Raw genomic sequence first — 13,382 nt, 5'->3', positions numbered from 1 at the left:
GAGCAGTGGGTGGGCATCACAGGGTCAGCCCTTAAATGGTTTGGGTCCTACCTCTCTGACAGAACCTTCTGTGTCAATATCAAAGATTTTAGTTCGGCATCGACAGCACTCCAGTGGGGGGTAACGCAGGGGTCCATCCTCGGTCCCCTTCTCTTTTCTTTATACCTGCTGCCACTAGGTGCTATTTTCCGCAAACACAACATACCCTTTCACTTTTACGCCAACGATTGCCAAATTTACTTCCCCCTGAGGCACAGAGGCACACGCTCTATTCAGCCTCTTCTTGACTGCCTGGCTGACATCCGGGACTGGATGGCTTTAAACTTCTTAAGCTTCGATGAGAAGAAGTCTGAAGTCAATCTGAAGTCATGCTGTTCCATCCCAGTGGCTCACTCATGAACCATGACATTGACCTTTTCTCTCTAGCCCCGCTAGAGAAACAAAAGGTCACTAATCTGGGGGGTGATAATGGACCCGTCCTTAAAACTCAACAGTCACGTAAACATGACAATCAAATCCTGTTTTTTTCAGCTGAGACGGCTGTCTAAGCTGAAACCTATACTCTCCAAAAAGAACCTTGAGACAGTGATCCACGCCTTCATAACATCTAGGCTTGATTACTGCAATTCACTTCTGTTTGGAATCAGTCAGTCCTCCATTGCTCGTCTTCAACTGGTCCAAAATGCTGCAGCCCGATTTTTAACTGGTACAGGCTATAGAAAGCACATCACGCCAGTTTTGGCCTCCCTGCACTGGCTACCCATTCACCTTCGGATCCAATTCAAAATTCTCATGTATGTTTTTAAATCACTGAACAGTTCCGCTCCATCCTATCTCACTGATCTTCTGCAGCCATATGTCCCACCAAGCTCTCTGAGGTCAGCAGACCAGATGCTTCTCTCAGTCCCAGAAACCCGTTGTAAGCTCAGAGGTGACAGGGCTTTCTCTGTTGCAGGTCCACGACTGTGGAATGAGTTGCCACTGAGTGTCCGGCAGGCTCCCACACTCTCAGTCTTTAAGTCTCGCTTGAAGACCCACTTCTATTCGCTTGCCTTTAACACGTTGTGATTTGTTTTGGTCCTGTCTGTACTCTACACTGTTGGCCATTTTAGTTAGCTTCTGCTGCTATTTGTATCTGTATTTTTATTTTGTTTTCCTGTCCGCTGTGCATGTTTGTTTTCTCTTGTACAGCACTTTGGTTGGCCTTGTTGCTGTTTTAAGTGCTCTATAAATAAATTGGTATGGTATATATACATGAGTATATATATATATATATATATATATATATATATATATATATATATATTAATATATATATAATTAATATATATATATATATATAACAATAATATATATATTATAATTTTCTTGTAATTTTCAAATCATGTTTTTTTTATGATTGTCTACTGTTGTACTGATAAATATCTCCTGGAGGGTAAACTATATCTTGGGTGCAAGTATCAAGCTGTGAAATGCTTCGTTTTCTACAACAGATAGTGGTTGGTCATTAATTACGATGAAGTTTAGCAACTTCTCGGTAAACATTTGAGCTCCGGGGCTTCAGCGATGTCTTCTTCTTGTTCAGTCCGCAGCAGGCAGTCTGATTTCGGTCAGCCGCACTCAGTCTGTCCCTCCTCAGAGACGGACAGACTGAACGGGGCAAATTGGACGCGGCTGGCCGGGGTCAGGCTGCCTGCTACAGGTTCAGCGAGAGGAGCAGACGCTGAATCCCTGGAGCTCGAATGTCCAACATAAAACTAACTTTCCCGCGGTTTAATGTGGCGCTATGGCTCTGCAGACATTGCACGCTGCTGTCTTGCTTTGTGGTGTTTCTAGTGTAAAATACTTCCACACAGTGGACATGTTTAGATGAAAAGTTTGTTAGCTGTTAGCCACAGTGCTGCTAACTCAGTCCTCACGTTGTAGCTGGCTGCAAACTATGAAATGGATTTCCTGAATGTGAGGTGGGTCTTATTACTCTGGGTTCATGAGACATGCCGCTGTTCAGGAAATCCATTTTATAGTTTGAAGCCAACTTGTATCATGGATCGGAAATCTCTGCAGGTTGGATCGGAAAAATCTGATACGTAAATGATGCTTGTATCGGAGGCCGATACTGATACCGGATCAGCCCCATCCCTAATATATATATATATAGTGTGTGTGTGTGTGTATATATATATATATATATATATATATATATATATAAACACAAAAGTAATATAAAAATTACAGGAACACACACTCAGATCTCAACCACACCCTATTCTCACCTTTATGCCTTTTGTTATCCGGTGTGGAAACTGATAAAGGGTCCACTTTAGGAACGTCGCTGCTGAAGATTTCAGAAGCTACATTATTAGATGATGGAGTGAAGGTGACCCTCTGTTAGAACCAGATTAAAAGTAAAAATCTGAGCCAAGAACACTGCATAACAATTTGCTTCCATTTTATATGCACTCTAATTCCTTACTGTGGTGTAGTTGGTCCTGAGGTGCTCCATGGTGAGGTAATTCCTGTAGAAGTGACTCTGTGTCAGGTCCTCCACAATCACAACGTTGACACATTTGACCCTTTTCTGATGGTGAAGACGGCACCAGCTGGTGGGGGGACAAGGACACGGACAGACACAGTTCAAAGTTACATCCACAGACTGGAGTTCTGACTCTGAACCACAGAGTAACAGGAAATGACACCTGTCATTACCTGGGCTGTTTGGCTACTTCCCCTAGAGCAGCAAAATGCAACAGCTCTGTCAGCTCGCTCAGTGTGATGGGTTGTTGCAGTCGGTGGAGCTGCATGGAGAGCCTGGGGGAACCAGAGGGTCTCTCCTGCAGTGCTTCATTGCCTTCCTGCTCAGCCTTTATTCTTTTGACGCTGCTGTGTTCTGTGGGCTCGTTCCTCTTTCGTTTGTTTTTGCAGCCTGTCTCTGCTACAGAGGACTCCATGCTTCTGTGAAGTAAAACATTTGAAAGAGCATGATCATGCTGCATAGTTTGAAAGTATGTGCAAACATAGACACTAATTTCTACTCGAGATGAGTATCAATCATGTGTATCATGCGTACTGTGTATTGACTTCTTACAAAAGTGTCAGGAAATGATCAACAACAAAAAAAAACAAGTACTTACTGTTGATAATGCCTAGTTTAGCAATGTTTAAAATTGGTTGTTTAAAGCCAAAAGTAACTACAAGCAGAAACATAATTCAAGTCCATGTTGCATGAATCGTGACGTAGCTGAGCCTAATGCAGTATTCTAACCATACACCTATGTTAAAGAAGAGCAACGCTCTTAAACCAAGCAATATGGTATATTTATTTATTGAATTCTCGGTTTAAAGTGGAATATCTCACCGCCGGTCAATATTTTGTTAGCTATCATCAGTACTATAATCAAAAACTTTCAAGAGTTTACGCAAAACACACACGTTTAAAACTTAAGACAGATAAATACGCTTAAAAATAATTCTGAACGTAAAATGACTCGTATTCATCTTCACTAACGTGCTTCTAACAGGTATCAAGTTAGTTTCCATTCATATTGTCGAAGCACGTCGTTTCATCGTGATGCGTAGAGTAAAAAGACGCCGGCAATACTTCCGTTTAGTGGCTTTAAAAATAAAACTGACGTTTCTTGTAACTATTCTAACAATAGAAAATGTGTGGATATTAAGTAATATTTGATCATATTTTTCTTTTAATGAGCTTTATAAATGTATGCGTGTCTTCTGTTAGTGTATTTATACGTTTTGCGGGTAAAAACAAAGTTTAGTCGAGCACAATGTGCTTTTACATTGAAATAAATTCTACAACCGGAAACGACACCTTTATTCAACTCGTTTGTTCATCTGTAATTCTGCGTTCGACTTTAAAGACTGACAGAGCTGATTAATCGAGTTTATGCTTTTAAAAAATAGCGCTATTTTTTCAGTTTTAACTTTTTGAGCTTATCGGTCAAAGTACGTGGTACTTCAGCAGTTTTCTTTCAAAATAGAAGCAACATTTCATTCTGTTAATTCAGCTAGCAGACATGGCCACGAAACAGCTGGCGAAGTAAGTGAATTGTGCAAAGGTTAGAAAAGTGCTTCGTATTGTGTGAATATATTTACATCTTTAGTGCAGGCATTTATTGTGAGTTTTGTTCATTCGAGTCACGAGTACTAATTAGTTTATGCAGTGAACACTAACATACAGTAGTTTATTGTAAATGTTTAGACTGGAAGTTCAGCTTTTAATTACAAAAACATGTTAAGTTTCTGAAAGCATTGATTTAACTCCACAGGAAATTAAAATTACTGCGGCAGCGAAGCCAGAGCTCCTCTGAGTCGAAGAAATTAGTGATAACAAGTGGGTGAGATAATTTCAAGTTTAAGTTTCTAACTACACCAGTGCATTTCCACTGGAGAGCTAAGATGATTTTCTTTCAGATCAGATCTTTTCATACTTGATTGTGATTGACTTTGAATCCACGTGCTGGAGAGACAAAAATAACTACGCTCAGGAAATTAGTAAGTTTCATATTTTATCATTTGATTTTTCCATCTTTAATGTAACCTTCTGTTTCTTCTCTCCCCCTCGCTGCAGTTGAGTTTCCAGCTGTTTTTTTGAACACATCCACAGGGGAGGTCGAATCTGAATTTCATACTTATGTTCAACCCCAGGAACACCCCACCTTGTCTGAATTCTGTACTGAGCTGACAGGGATTACACAGGTTTGTGTGCTTGAGCAAAATCTTTTCATTTCAGCGACAATTGATGGATACCCCTGACAACTTACTTTCTATTTCTGGCAGGTGCAAGTGGAGACAGGAATTCCCCTTCAGATCTGTCTCTCACAGTTCAACCGCTGGCTCCAGCGCTTACAACTTGAGAAGGGAGTGACATTCCCCAGCAAACAACAAGCATGTTCAGCCACCTTCCCCTCCCAGAAACTGTGCACTTTCCTCACCTGGTCAGGTAAAACTCGTTTGTATTGGTCTATATGCCTATGGTCAACGTCGCCACAAATTATTAGCAGAAGAAATCTGACTTGAAAAGAGTCTGACAAGGTTTAAAAGTATCACCTATACTTGTGTAATTATTAAAACTATATATGTTTTAACTTAAACACAGTTTTATGTGAATTAATTTGCTTTGCATTATAGACTGGGATCTTGGCGTTTGTTTGCAGTATGAGTGTAAACGCAAACAGCTTAATAAACCTGACGTTCTCAACAGCTGGGTAGACCTGAGAAGCACATACAGGGTGAGGAATGAGTTGCTTTGTCTTTCAGGCTGCTTTTTGTCTATATTTTTTTAGATTATTCACTATTTAAAACACTAATAAATAATCAAATACTGTACTGTAAAGTCAACAGAGACAGCAGTAACACATTTGTTTATCTAAATATGCTTAAAAAAATCGGAATCTTTTTTTTAATAAAACAAGAAAAAGGATGAAATATTGTCCTTAAAATATTACAAATGTGAAATATTTGTTATTTTTGACTAAAAATTAATTGCATTGACAGCTAAATCTGTGCATGTAGTTGTGTTTAACTTGTTTTCTTTATCTCCAGCTCTTCTACAACAAGAAGCCCAAAGGTCTGAATGGGGCACTTCAAGATCTAGGGATACAGTTTTCTGGGAGAGAGCATTCCGGTACCTTTTTTTTTTTCCTTTTTGACAAAGTCTTAGCGGCCACTTCAGTACAGCTTGAGTCTGTAACGGCACCACTTTAAGAAATCCACCACTGGTTGTGCTCAAGCGCCTACTCAGGAACTTAATGAACTGCGTGCGTGACCTGGCACTTGTACAATGGCAGATGAATGGCGTTGTTCCTGATGTTGACGATTCCTGGTTGTTCTTTATAACGTCATTCACCAACATCCTAAGCAAACACCCTTAAAAATCCTCGGAATTAAAAGCTATCTCAGTCCCTGGTTCAACTCTGACCTTTCCAAGCTTATTCAACATAAACATCATCTGTGGTGAAGCGCGAAGGCGTCTAATACTACATGTGATTGGCATACAAGGCAGCTAGAAACAAATGTATCCAGTCCATAAGAAAATAAAAAATTATCACATTTACCATCTGTAATCAAACTGATGATATTGTTGTCATAGACAAAGCCACAAATGGTGTATTACTTCAACAAGTACTTTGCTAAAAGTGGTTGTGTAAATGATAAAACTCCAAATTCTTTTAACAAATTCTCCAACATCACAAACTGAATCACGCCCACCTGGTTCAAGACACTCCCTTCCCTTCACGTTTCGGCTCATACATGAGTCTGAGGTACTGAATGAGCTACTCTGTCTGGACACCAACAAACCAGCTGGAATGGATGAGGTTGATCCTTTCTTTTTGAAAACAGGTGCTCACGTCATCTCGACCTCCATCTGTGGCTTCTTCAGTCTATCGCTACAAACCAGAGTGCTCTCCCAGGAATGGAAATCCACTGCAGTCATCCCCATGTTCAAAGGAGGTGACAATGCTGACTTAAGCTGCTACAGAGTACAGACCCATCTCCATCCTGCCATGTGTCTCAAAATCCTTGAGAAGATAATCAACAAACGGCTTATTGAGCATCTGGAAATGCTCAGTGTTCTCAACCCTCTACAGTTAGGCTTTAGATCAGGGCACAGTTGTATCACCACCACACATAAGGTTGTGAATGACATTGTTTGTGTGATTGATAAGAGTTCTGTGCTTCTGTCTTCTTCAACCCAGCTAAGGCCTTTGATTCTGTAGACACCTCCATCTTGCTGGGAAGGCTATGAGACATCCTTCTGTCAGAGAGTTGCATAGCTTGGTTCAAAAGCTACTTTTCTGGGCGGACGTAATCAATGAGGGTGGAGGGTCACCTGTCAGACCTGCTACCCATCAGCAAAGGCGTTCCCCAAGGCTCCATAGTTGGGCCAACCTTTTTCAGCATATACATCAACAATGTAACAAATTCTGTGAACAATTACGTTCTCGCACATCTGTATGCTGATGACACTATTATGTGTACCTCGCTTAACTCTGCTCTCTCTGCACTACAAATTAGTTTTCAGTAACACTGAGCATGCTTTTTCTAATAATTTAAAACTGAGGGAGGTTTCTGTTAAAGTTCATGCTTTTTTCCCCCCAGAGTGTTCAAACAGTCTGCCCTCAGAAAATCCTCTCCTTGGATGGCTCCAAGATCCAGTTCTCTAGCAGCTACAAGTATCTAGGGATTTGGCCCAATTCCTCACTCTCATACAAAACTCACTTTACCACTCTGCTCTCCAAAGTCAAATCCGTAGTAGGGTTCCTCTTCTGAAATATATCCTCACTAACTCAACCTGCTAAACATCTTCTGGTAAAAATGACAATCCTTCCGATGTTCATCTATGGTGACGTCATCTGCAGAACCACTTCCAAATCTCTCCTCCACAATCGACACCCTTTACCACTCAGCCATTAGATTTGCCACCGGAGCACTTTTCAGTACTCATCACTGCACTCTGTATTCTCTGGTGAACTGGCCCCCTTTTCACTCCCACAGACAAACGGGTTTCTGCTATCTATAAAACCCTAACTGGTAAATCCCCATCCTACCTCCATTCATTACTCAATATCCGTAGCAACATACCTTCTACTCCAGCAGCTGCATTACCCTATTAATCCCTAAACCAGTCGTTCATCATTTCAGTTTTCTGCTGCTAACGAGTGGAACTATCTACAAACTCTAAAACTTACTTCTTTTGTCCCATTCGCATTGTTTAACAACTCTGTGAAAGCATCACTTGATGACCACTGCACATGCTTTTAGCTATTTCTTCCTCAATCTCTGTTGTTACTGTCTTGTGCCATGAAACTTGTCCTAGTTCTTTGTTATCATAGTCTGTACAACTTAACGTTTGCTTTTCAGGTGTTCATATGTTGTCCATCTGGAGTTCTCCCACTCCCTGACCTCTTGGCCAGGTCATCATTGTAAATGAGAATTTGTTCTCAACTCACTAACCTGGTTAAATATAGGTTGAATAAAATTAAAAAAATATTGAGTGAAAATTCTCTAGTCTAGATACTTCTGCATATTAATTACCCTAACCATCTCTTTTCACATTTCCTAGTTTGTTTCTCTTGTAAATGAGTCCTCGAGACTCAATGAGACTAACCTGTATAAATAAAGGTTGAATGAACGAATGTTTCCACTTCAGGTTTGGACGATGCTCGAAACACCGCTCGGCTGGCAGTGCGAATGATGCAGGACAGATGCGTAATAAAGATCACTCGGAGCCTGGAGAGGGTGAGTGGCCACCCAACAACGTCCTTAAAGAGCCTCCACTCCTGAAATCCCACCTGAGATTTTTAAGCATGTATCTTGCACAACGCAAATAATTTTATTTGTAATTTTTTTTTCTTAATCTTGTAATTTCACCTTTCCAAGTGTATACAAATAAATTCACTAAATAAATTGACCATCACTAATGAACAATAATCTCTCTGCTTTTTACAATACAATGCAATATATAATAGTTTTATTGAGTTTTAATTGTTACTTTCGAGAACTTGTGCATGAGAAGAATATTTTAAGATAAAAACTGCATTTATTTCAGAAAAATCTTGTCCCACCTGTGAAGCACAAGGATGTGACACTTGTGGGTTTACAATCTTGACTCCAGTGAGTAATTGGCTCAGAATGGACTATAGCATGTACAACAGAAATAATGTAATACTAGAGAGATTGTATTTCCTGCAAAAATGCAGTGTGAATGCTTATTGCAGAAAAACTTGCTAAAAAACAGCTGAAAACATGCTGAAATGGAAGAACAAGCCTAAGTTTGCAGAAGAAAGCAGAAAGAAGACATATTTGCTGAATTTGGTTTACATAAGCAGAAATGAGAACAAAAATTAGTAAGTTTGCTAAAAAAAAAAAAAAAAGGTGAAATTAGCAAAAAAATTTGCTGAAAAGGAAGAAAGAAGCTTACATTACCTGAAGGAAGTGACGAGAGCACGTTTGCCCAATTAGGTTGAAAAAAGCAGAAATTAGCACAAAACTGGAAATTATCTGAAAAAAGCAGAAATATGTAAAAAATAAATAAATAAATAAAAAACAGTTGAAAAGTAGCTAAAAAAAAAAAGCAGAAAGCTTAAATTACCAAAATGAAGTGGAGAGCTCATGTTTGCTGAATTAAGCTGAAAAAAGTTTAAATTAGTGCAAAAATGTGGAATTAGCTGATAAAGCTCAAATTAGCATAAAACGGCTATATAGTAGCTGAAATAGCAGAAATGGTTGAAACTTGCAGAAATAAGCTGAAAGGAGCATAACAAGCAGAAATTATCAAAAACAAATTTAGAAGAAGCTCAAAAATGTTTAAGTTAGCAACGTAAAGCAGAAAGGTGCACAAAACAGCTGAAAGAAGCTGAACCAGAACAAACTGAAAGGAGCAGTAAAAGATTGTAAACAGATCTAAAGAGCTGAAGGATGTAAAATGAACTTAGTTCATTTTCTATGAGACAAAAATGACAGAAAAGGCTAAATATTTCAAAAAGCTAAAGTTACACCAATACCAAAAGTCATAGCAGGAGTGTCCTGAAAGAGCTGAATGTTTTGATATACTGTACATGTACTGTATGAGTTGTTGAAATAGCACAAAAATTGTGGACCGAGAAAGATGCTGAAAAACGTGTGGAATAGTTTAAAGAACCCAGAATAATAAATATAAACAGGAACACAATATTAGTTCAAATATAGTTGATTATGAGCTCCATTTTTTGATGACTAATAAGAGATTTCTTGTACTTCTCATAGACCCCAGTGACACCCAAAGCCATATTTGGAAACGACATTCATCCTGACGAAAACAAGAAAAAAAAACTGAATATTAAAGAAAAGGAAAATATGTGCACCGGCGAACCCTTATCATCCAACATTCTTTTCAAAGATGGTCGAAAAGGCCACTGTTCAAAGAACATTCCAAGAAATTTAGACACAAAACAAAATTCAAGTTCACTTCCAGCGTATCAGAGTTTGATCTCGCCTAAGACACTGCTGAATAACTCCAAAGAGCCATTTTGGGTACAAAACAGCACAGACACCGCACAGACTGCTGCTAGCCTTTCGCCCACACTTACAGTGAACGGCAGTCATGTTCTGTGCTCCACTACCGTCAGCTGTTTTTCACATCTGCCTGAGCCAAACCAGGCCTTGCAAACAGGCCTGCTGGATGAGGATGAAGGTACAGAACTTTTAGTTGAAACAGAGGAGAGGGGCAGCTCGTATGATGACGTGCTGCTGGAGTGGGATGATGCCATTAATGAAACGGACAAACTGGGGGATCCTGAGTACGTATCGGATTTCGACAGTGGATGTTATGAGTGCGACGATCATTCATGTTCAGAGGATAACGTCACACTAGAAGACAATGTAACAGGACATACCAGTACAAGACACAACTCCAGAATGCAGAATAATGCAGAGGAGTCATCGTTAATCTCTAAATCTATAAGGATATCAAAATCCCATGTTAATGTTTCTGATCATGCAAAAGACACGACGCAGCATTCAACAACGTCTGAGACAGAAACCAGCTTTGCTGTGCCTCAAGTGGTTGACTGGAGTAAATTAAATCAAAGCAAAACGAGACAAATAACATCTCCAGAACTTCAGCTATCGTTAGGTAGACCGTGTAAAAGTGTTCAAACAAACCTTGTCTCATCAGTCTGGTCTAAGACTTTTTGGCCAGAAAAGACGTCCACTCCAAATACTTCCACCCCCAGGCATAAACCAACCATCACAAAACGCACTGAACCTCTGAAGTCACCCTTTACCGTCTACACAGAGCCAGAAAGGCAGGTCACCCACCCCTCGTCATTTGACTCTGGGCAAATTCTCAACAATGTCCTTTCCAGTTTGTCACCCAACACGTTCTACGCCAGTCATAAAGGACCACAAAAGGTCACCTCCCCGCTGTGCGCATGTGGCCGTCGAGCAAAACGCCAAGTCGTGACAAACGGTGGTCCAAACCACGGGCGGGGTTTTTACTGTTGTCCAGTTCGTTGCACGGGTGGCAGAGGCCGCACGGAGAAGAGATGCGAGTTTTTTAAGTGGGAGTCAGCTCTGATGAAGAGCAGCTCTGTGGAGACGTCTTCCAGATCCCTCTGTCTGATCAACTCTACTTTCCCCCACCGGGCTCCGCCGAGAAAAAGCTACTGAGCAGTTGTAGAAGAAGCCACACTTTGATATCTCTGGTCTGATTTTAAATTGGATTCCCAGATTGGATCAGCTGCTGTTGGAGGTACTGAGGTCCAAACAGAGGCTCAGAGGGAACAGAGTTTTTTCTATAGCCGATACAAGATTTTAGAACGATCTGCCACGTCCCATCAGATGAGCCCCTTCACTGTCCATTTTTAAAACTCTTTTTACAACGCATTTTTATTCCCTGGCTTTTGGCACAGCCTGAAATTTGCTCTGCACTAGAGGATGACACAGGAGTGGATTTTCACTCCTGTCCTGGTCCCACAGGAAAAAAATCCTGTCCTGTCCCAATCCTGGTCCAGAGTAAAAAAAAAATCAATCCTGTCCTGTCCCACTCCTGGTAACATGACTCCTGCTCCTGTTCAGAATCACTCCCACTCCTGTCCTGCTCCTGTTTTTCATTTAATTTTTTTCTGCACTTCTGTTTTTATTGCTCTTACTGTTTATTCTTTTCTTCTTGCCAGAGGGTTGGGGTCCCCTGAGCACAACATGGTTAACTATAGTTCTTATGGCACTTAAGTGGGCCATGACTTGAAAGTTCAGAGAGTACCTGCTTGATCATAAGTGCATTGAATATACAGACAATAACGTTTAACGTCCATTAGACCAGGGGTGTCAAACTCACAAAAGGGGCCAAAATTAAAACTTTTTTCAAACTAAAGGCTGGTTTCAGAATCTACACTAACTCAAGTTCGATACCCAACATCGTTTCTTGGTTGCTGGTTCCTCAACAAGAGTTTGATTGGTCTCATTTCACATTCTCTGTTGCACTTTTGACATCATAATCAAAGATTACTGAAAAAATGTAAAATGATAAAAGTATTTTATATTTAACATCTTGGGGGGCCAGATAAGATGTTAAGGAGGGCCACATTTGGCCCCCAGGCCTTGAGTTTGACACACATGCATTAGACCGTTTTGCACTTTGTGCCTCCCAACTCAGCTACCAGCTTATGGAATGGGGCAGCCAACTTGGCAAAACTTTTCACAAACCATCGGTAGTAACTCGCAAAACCTAGGAATGACCTAAACTTGAAGACGGTTGTGGGGGTCGGCCAATTGGTCACCACTTCCACTTTGTTAGGGTCTGTGGAAAAACACCCTTATCTGAGATCACATGCCCCAAGTAGTGCACCTCCTGCTGAAAGAAAGCACACTTTGATGGTTTTAACTTAGCGTCCTCTTTCTGCAGGCACTCTTGTCAACATCATCCCAGATCACAAGATCTGGAAGCAGTCCAACATTTTTCAGTCAGGTCATCTGGACAGTTTTTTTTTTTTTTTTTTTTTTTTTGTGCTGAAACGTTTTGCCTTCGGTCCGGAAGGCTTCATCAGTCAAGGAAACGCACAACAAAAGTGATTCTTCCCCCAACAGCTTACTCCAAAGTGGAACACACTTTGGAGTAAGCTTTAACTTTAATACCATCTTATCACAAGCAGAACTGGTTTGTTCCACATTGGAGTAAGCTGTTGGGGGAAGAATCAGTTTTGTTGCGTTTCCTTGACTGATGAACCTTCCAGACCGAAGGCGAAACGTTTCAGCACAAAAAAAAAGAAACTGTTCAGATGACCTGACTGAAAAATGTTGGATTGTATACCTGGATTAAAAAAAGCCACTGACCTTTGTGCCCTCCATCAAGCTAACCCCATCTTACGTGAGATTTTGGTCTTATGGGATCAGAAGTAGCGTCCTAATCATGAGGAACTAAAACATCTGTCTAAACCTGCGTTAATTTTGCTGAGGAGGTGGGACCGTTTAAATGTTCTTGATTTTACATGTACAGCACTTTGTTGCAGCTGTAGTTGTTTTAAAATGCTTTTTATATAAAAGTAGTAGTAATAGTAGTATAACATTTTTAGCTCTGAATATAATTTCCATGATTTTTTTTATTTGTTCCTAAAAGTATAGTTTTGTGTAACGAAAGATAAAGGATAGACTTTTGTTTTATTCTGGTTTTAAAGTTTGAGTTCACAAAATAAGCCTTTAGTAAAGAGCAAAATGTTTTAAAACTGAAAATGAAATGTTTTATTCTACTTTACAAGTATATTTATTGACAAAAATAAATTATTGCATTATATACTGTATGTATTTATATTATATATCAGTTCTTTAAAATATGTTGGGCTTGTGCTCCATGCTGGCAAAATGAATCAGCAGCACGATGGATTAGTGGT

General features: G+C 40.0%; 2 protein-coding genes across 2 annotated transcripts in view; one reads left to right on the top strand and one right to left on the bottom strand.

Annotated features, from left to right (window-relative positions):
• Nucleotides 1–3,580, bottom strand: part of LOC119422447 (RNA exonuclease 5) — a 15,446-nt gene extending 11,866 nt beyond the window's left edge. The window contains exons 1-5 of the mRNA XM_037689821.1: nucleotides 3,506–3,580; nucleotides 3,132–3,143; nucleotides 2,707–2,952; nucleotides 2,474–2,600; nucleotides 2,274–2,385 (exon numbers count right to left, since the gene is read on the bottom strand). Of these exons, the coding sequence (XP_037545749.1) occupies nucleotides 2,274–2,385; nucleotides 2,474–2,600; nucleotides 2,707–2,952; nucleotides 3,132–3,143; nucleotides 3,506–3,537 (529 nt within the window). The 5' untranslated portion in view covers nucleotides 3,538–3,580. The remainder of the gene's footprint in view (nucleotides 1–2,273; nucleotides 2,386–2,473; nucleotides 2,601–2,706; nucleotides 2,953–3,131; nucleotides 3,144–3,505) is intronic.
• A 378-nt stretch (nucleotides 3,581–3,958) lies between these two features.
• On the top strand, nucleotides 3,959–11,166 carry eri2 (ERI1 exoribonuclease family member 2). The gene is made up of 9 exons (XM_037690379.1): nucleotides 3,959–4,054; nucleotides 4,284–4,348; nucleotides 4,429–4,509; nucleotides 4,586–4,713; nucleotides 4,795–4,957; nucleotides 5,146–5,246; nucleotides 5,560–5,641; nucleotides 8,168–8,256; nucleotides 9,763–11,166. The coding sequence occupies exons 1-9, from the start codon at nucleotides 4,032–4,034 to the stop codon at nucleotides 11,164–11,166; spliced, it is 2,136 nt and encodes a 711-aa protein (XP_037546307.1). The 5' UTR covers nucleotides 3,959–4,031.
• The last annotated feature ends 2,216 nt before the right edge of the window (nucleotides 11,167–13,382 follow it).

The sequence above is a fragment of the Nematolebias whitei genome, chromosome 16 (genome assembly GCF_014905685.2).
Source record: "Nematolebias whitei isolate Nwh7 chromosome 16, NemWhi1, whole genome shotgun sequence".
Lineage (NCBI taxonomy): Eukaryota > Metazoa > Chordata > Actinopteri > Cyprinodontiformes > Rivulidae > Nematolebias > Nematolebias whitei.
This window is presented reverse-complemented; position numbering and strand designations above follow the sequence as displayed.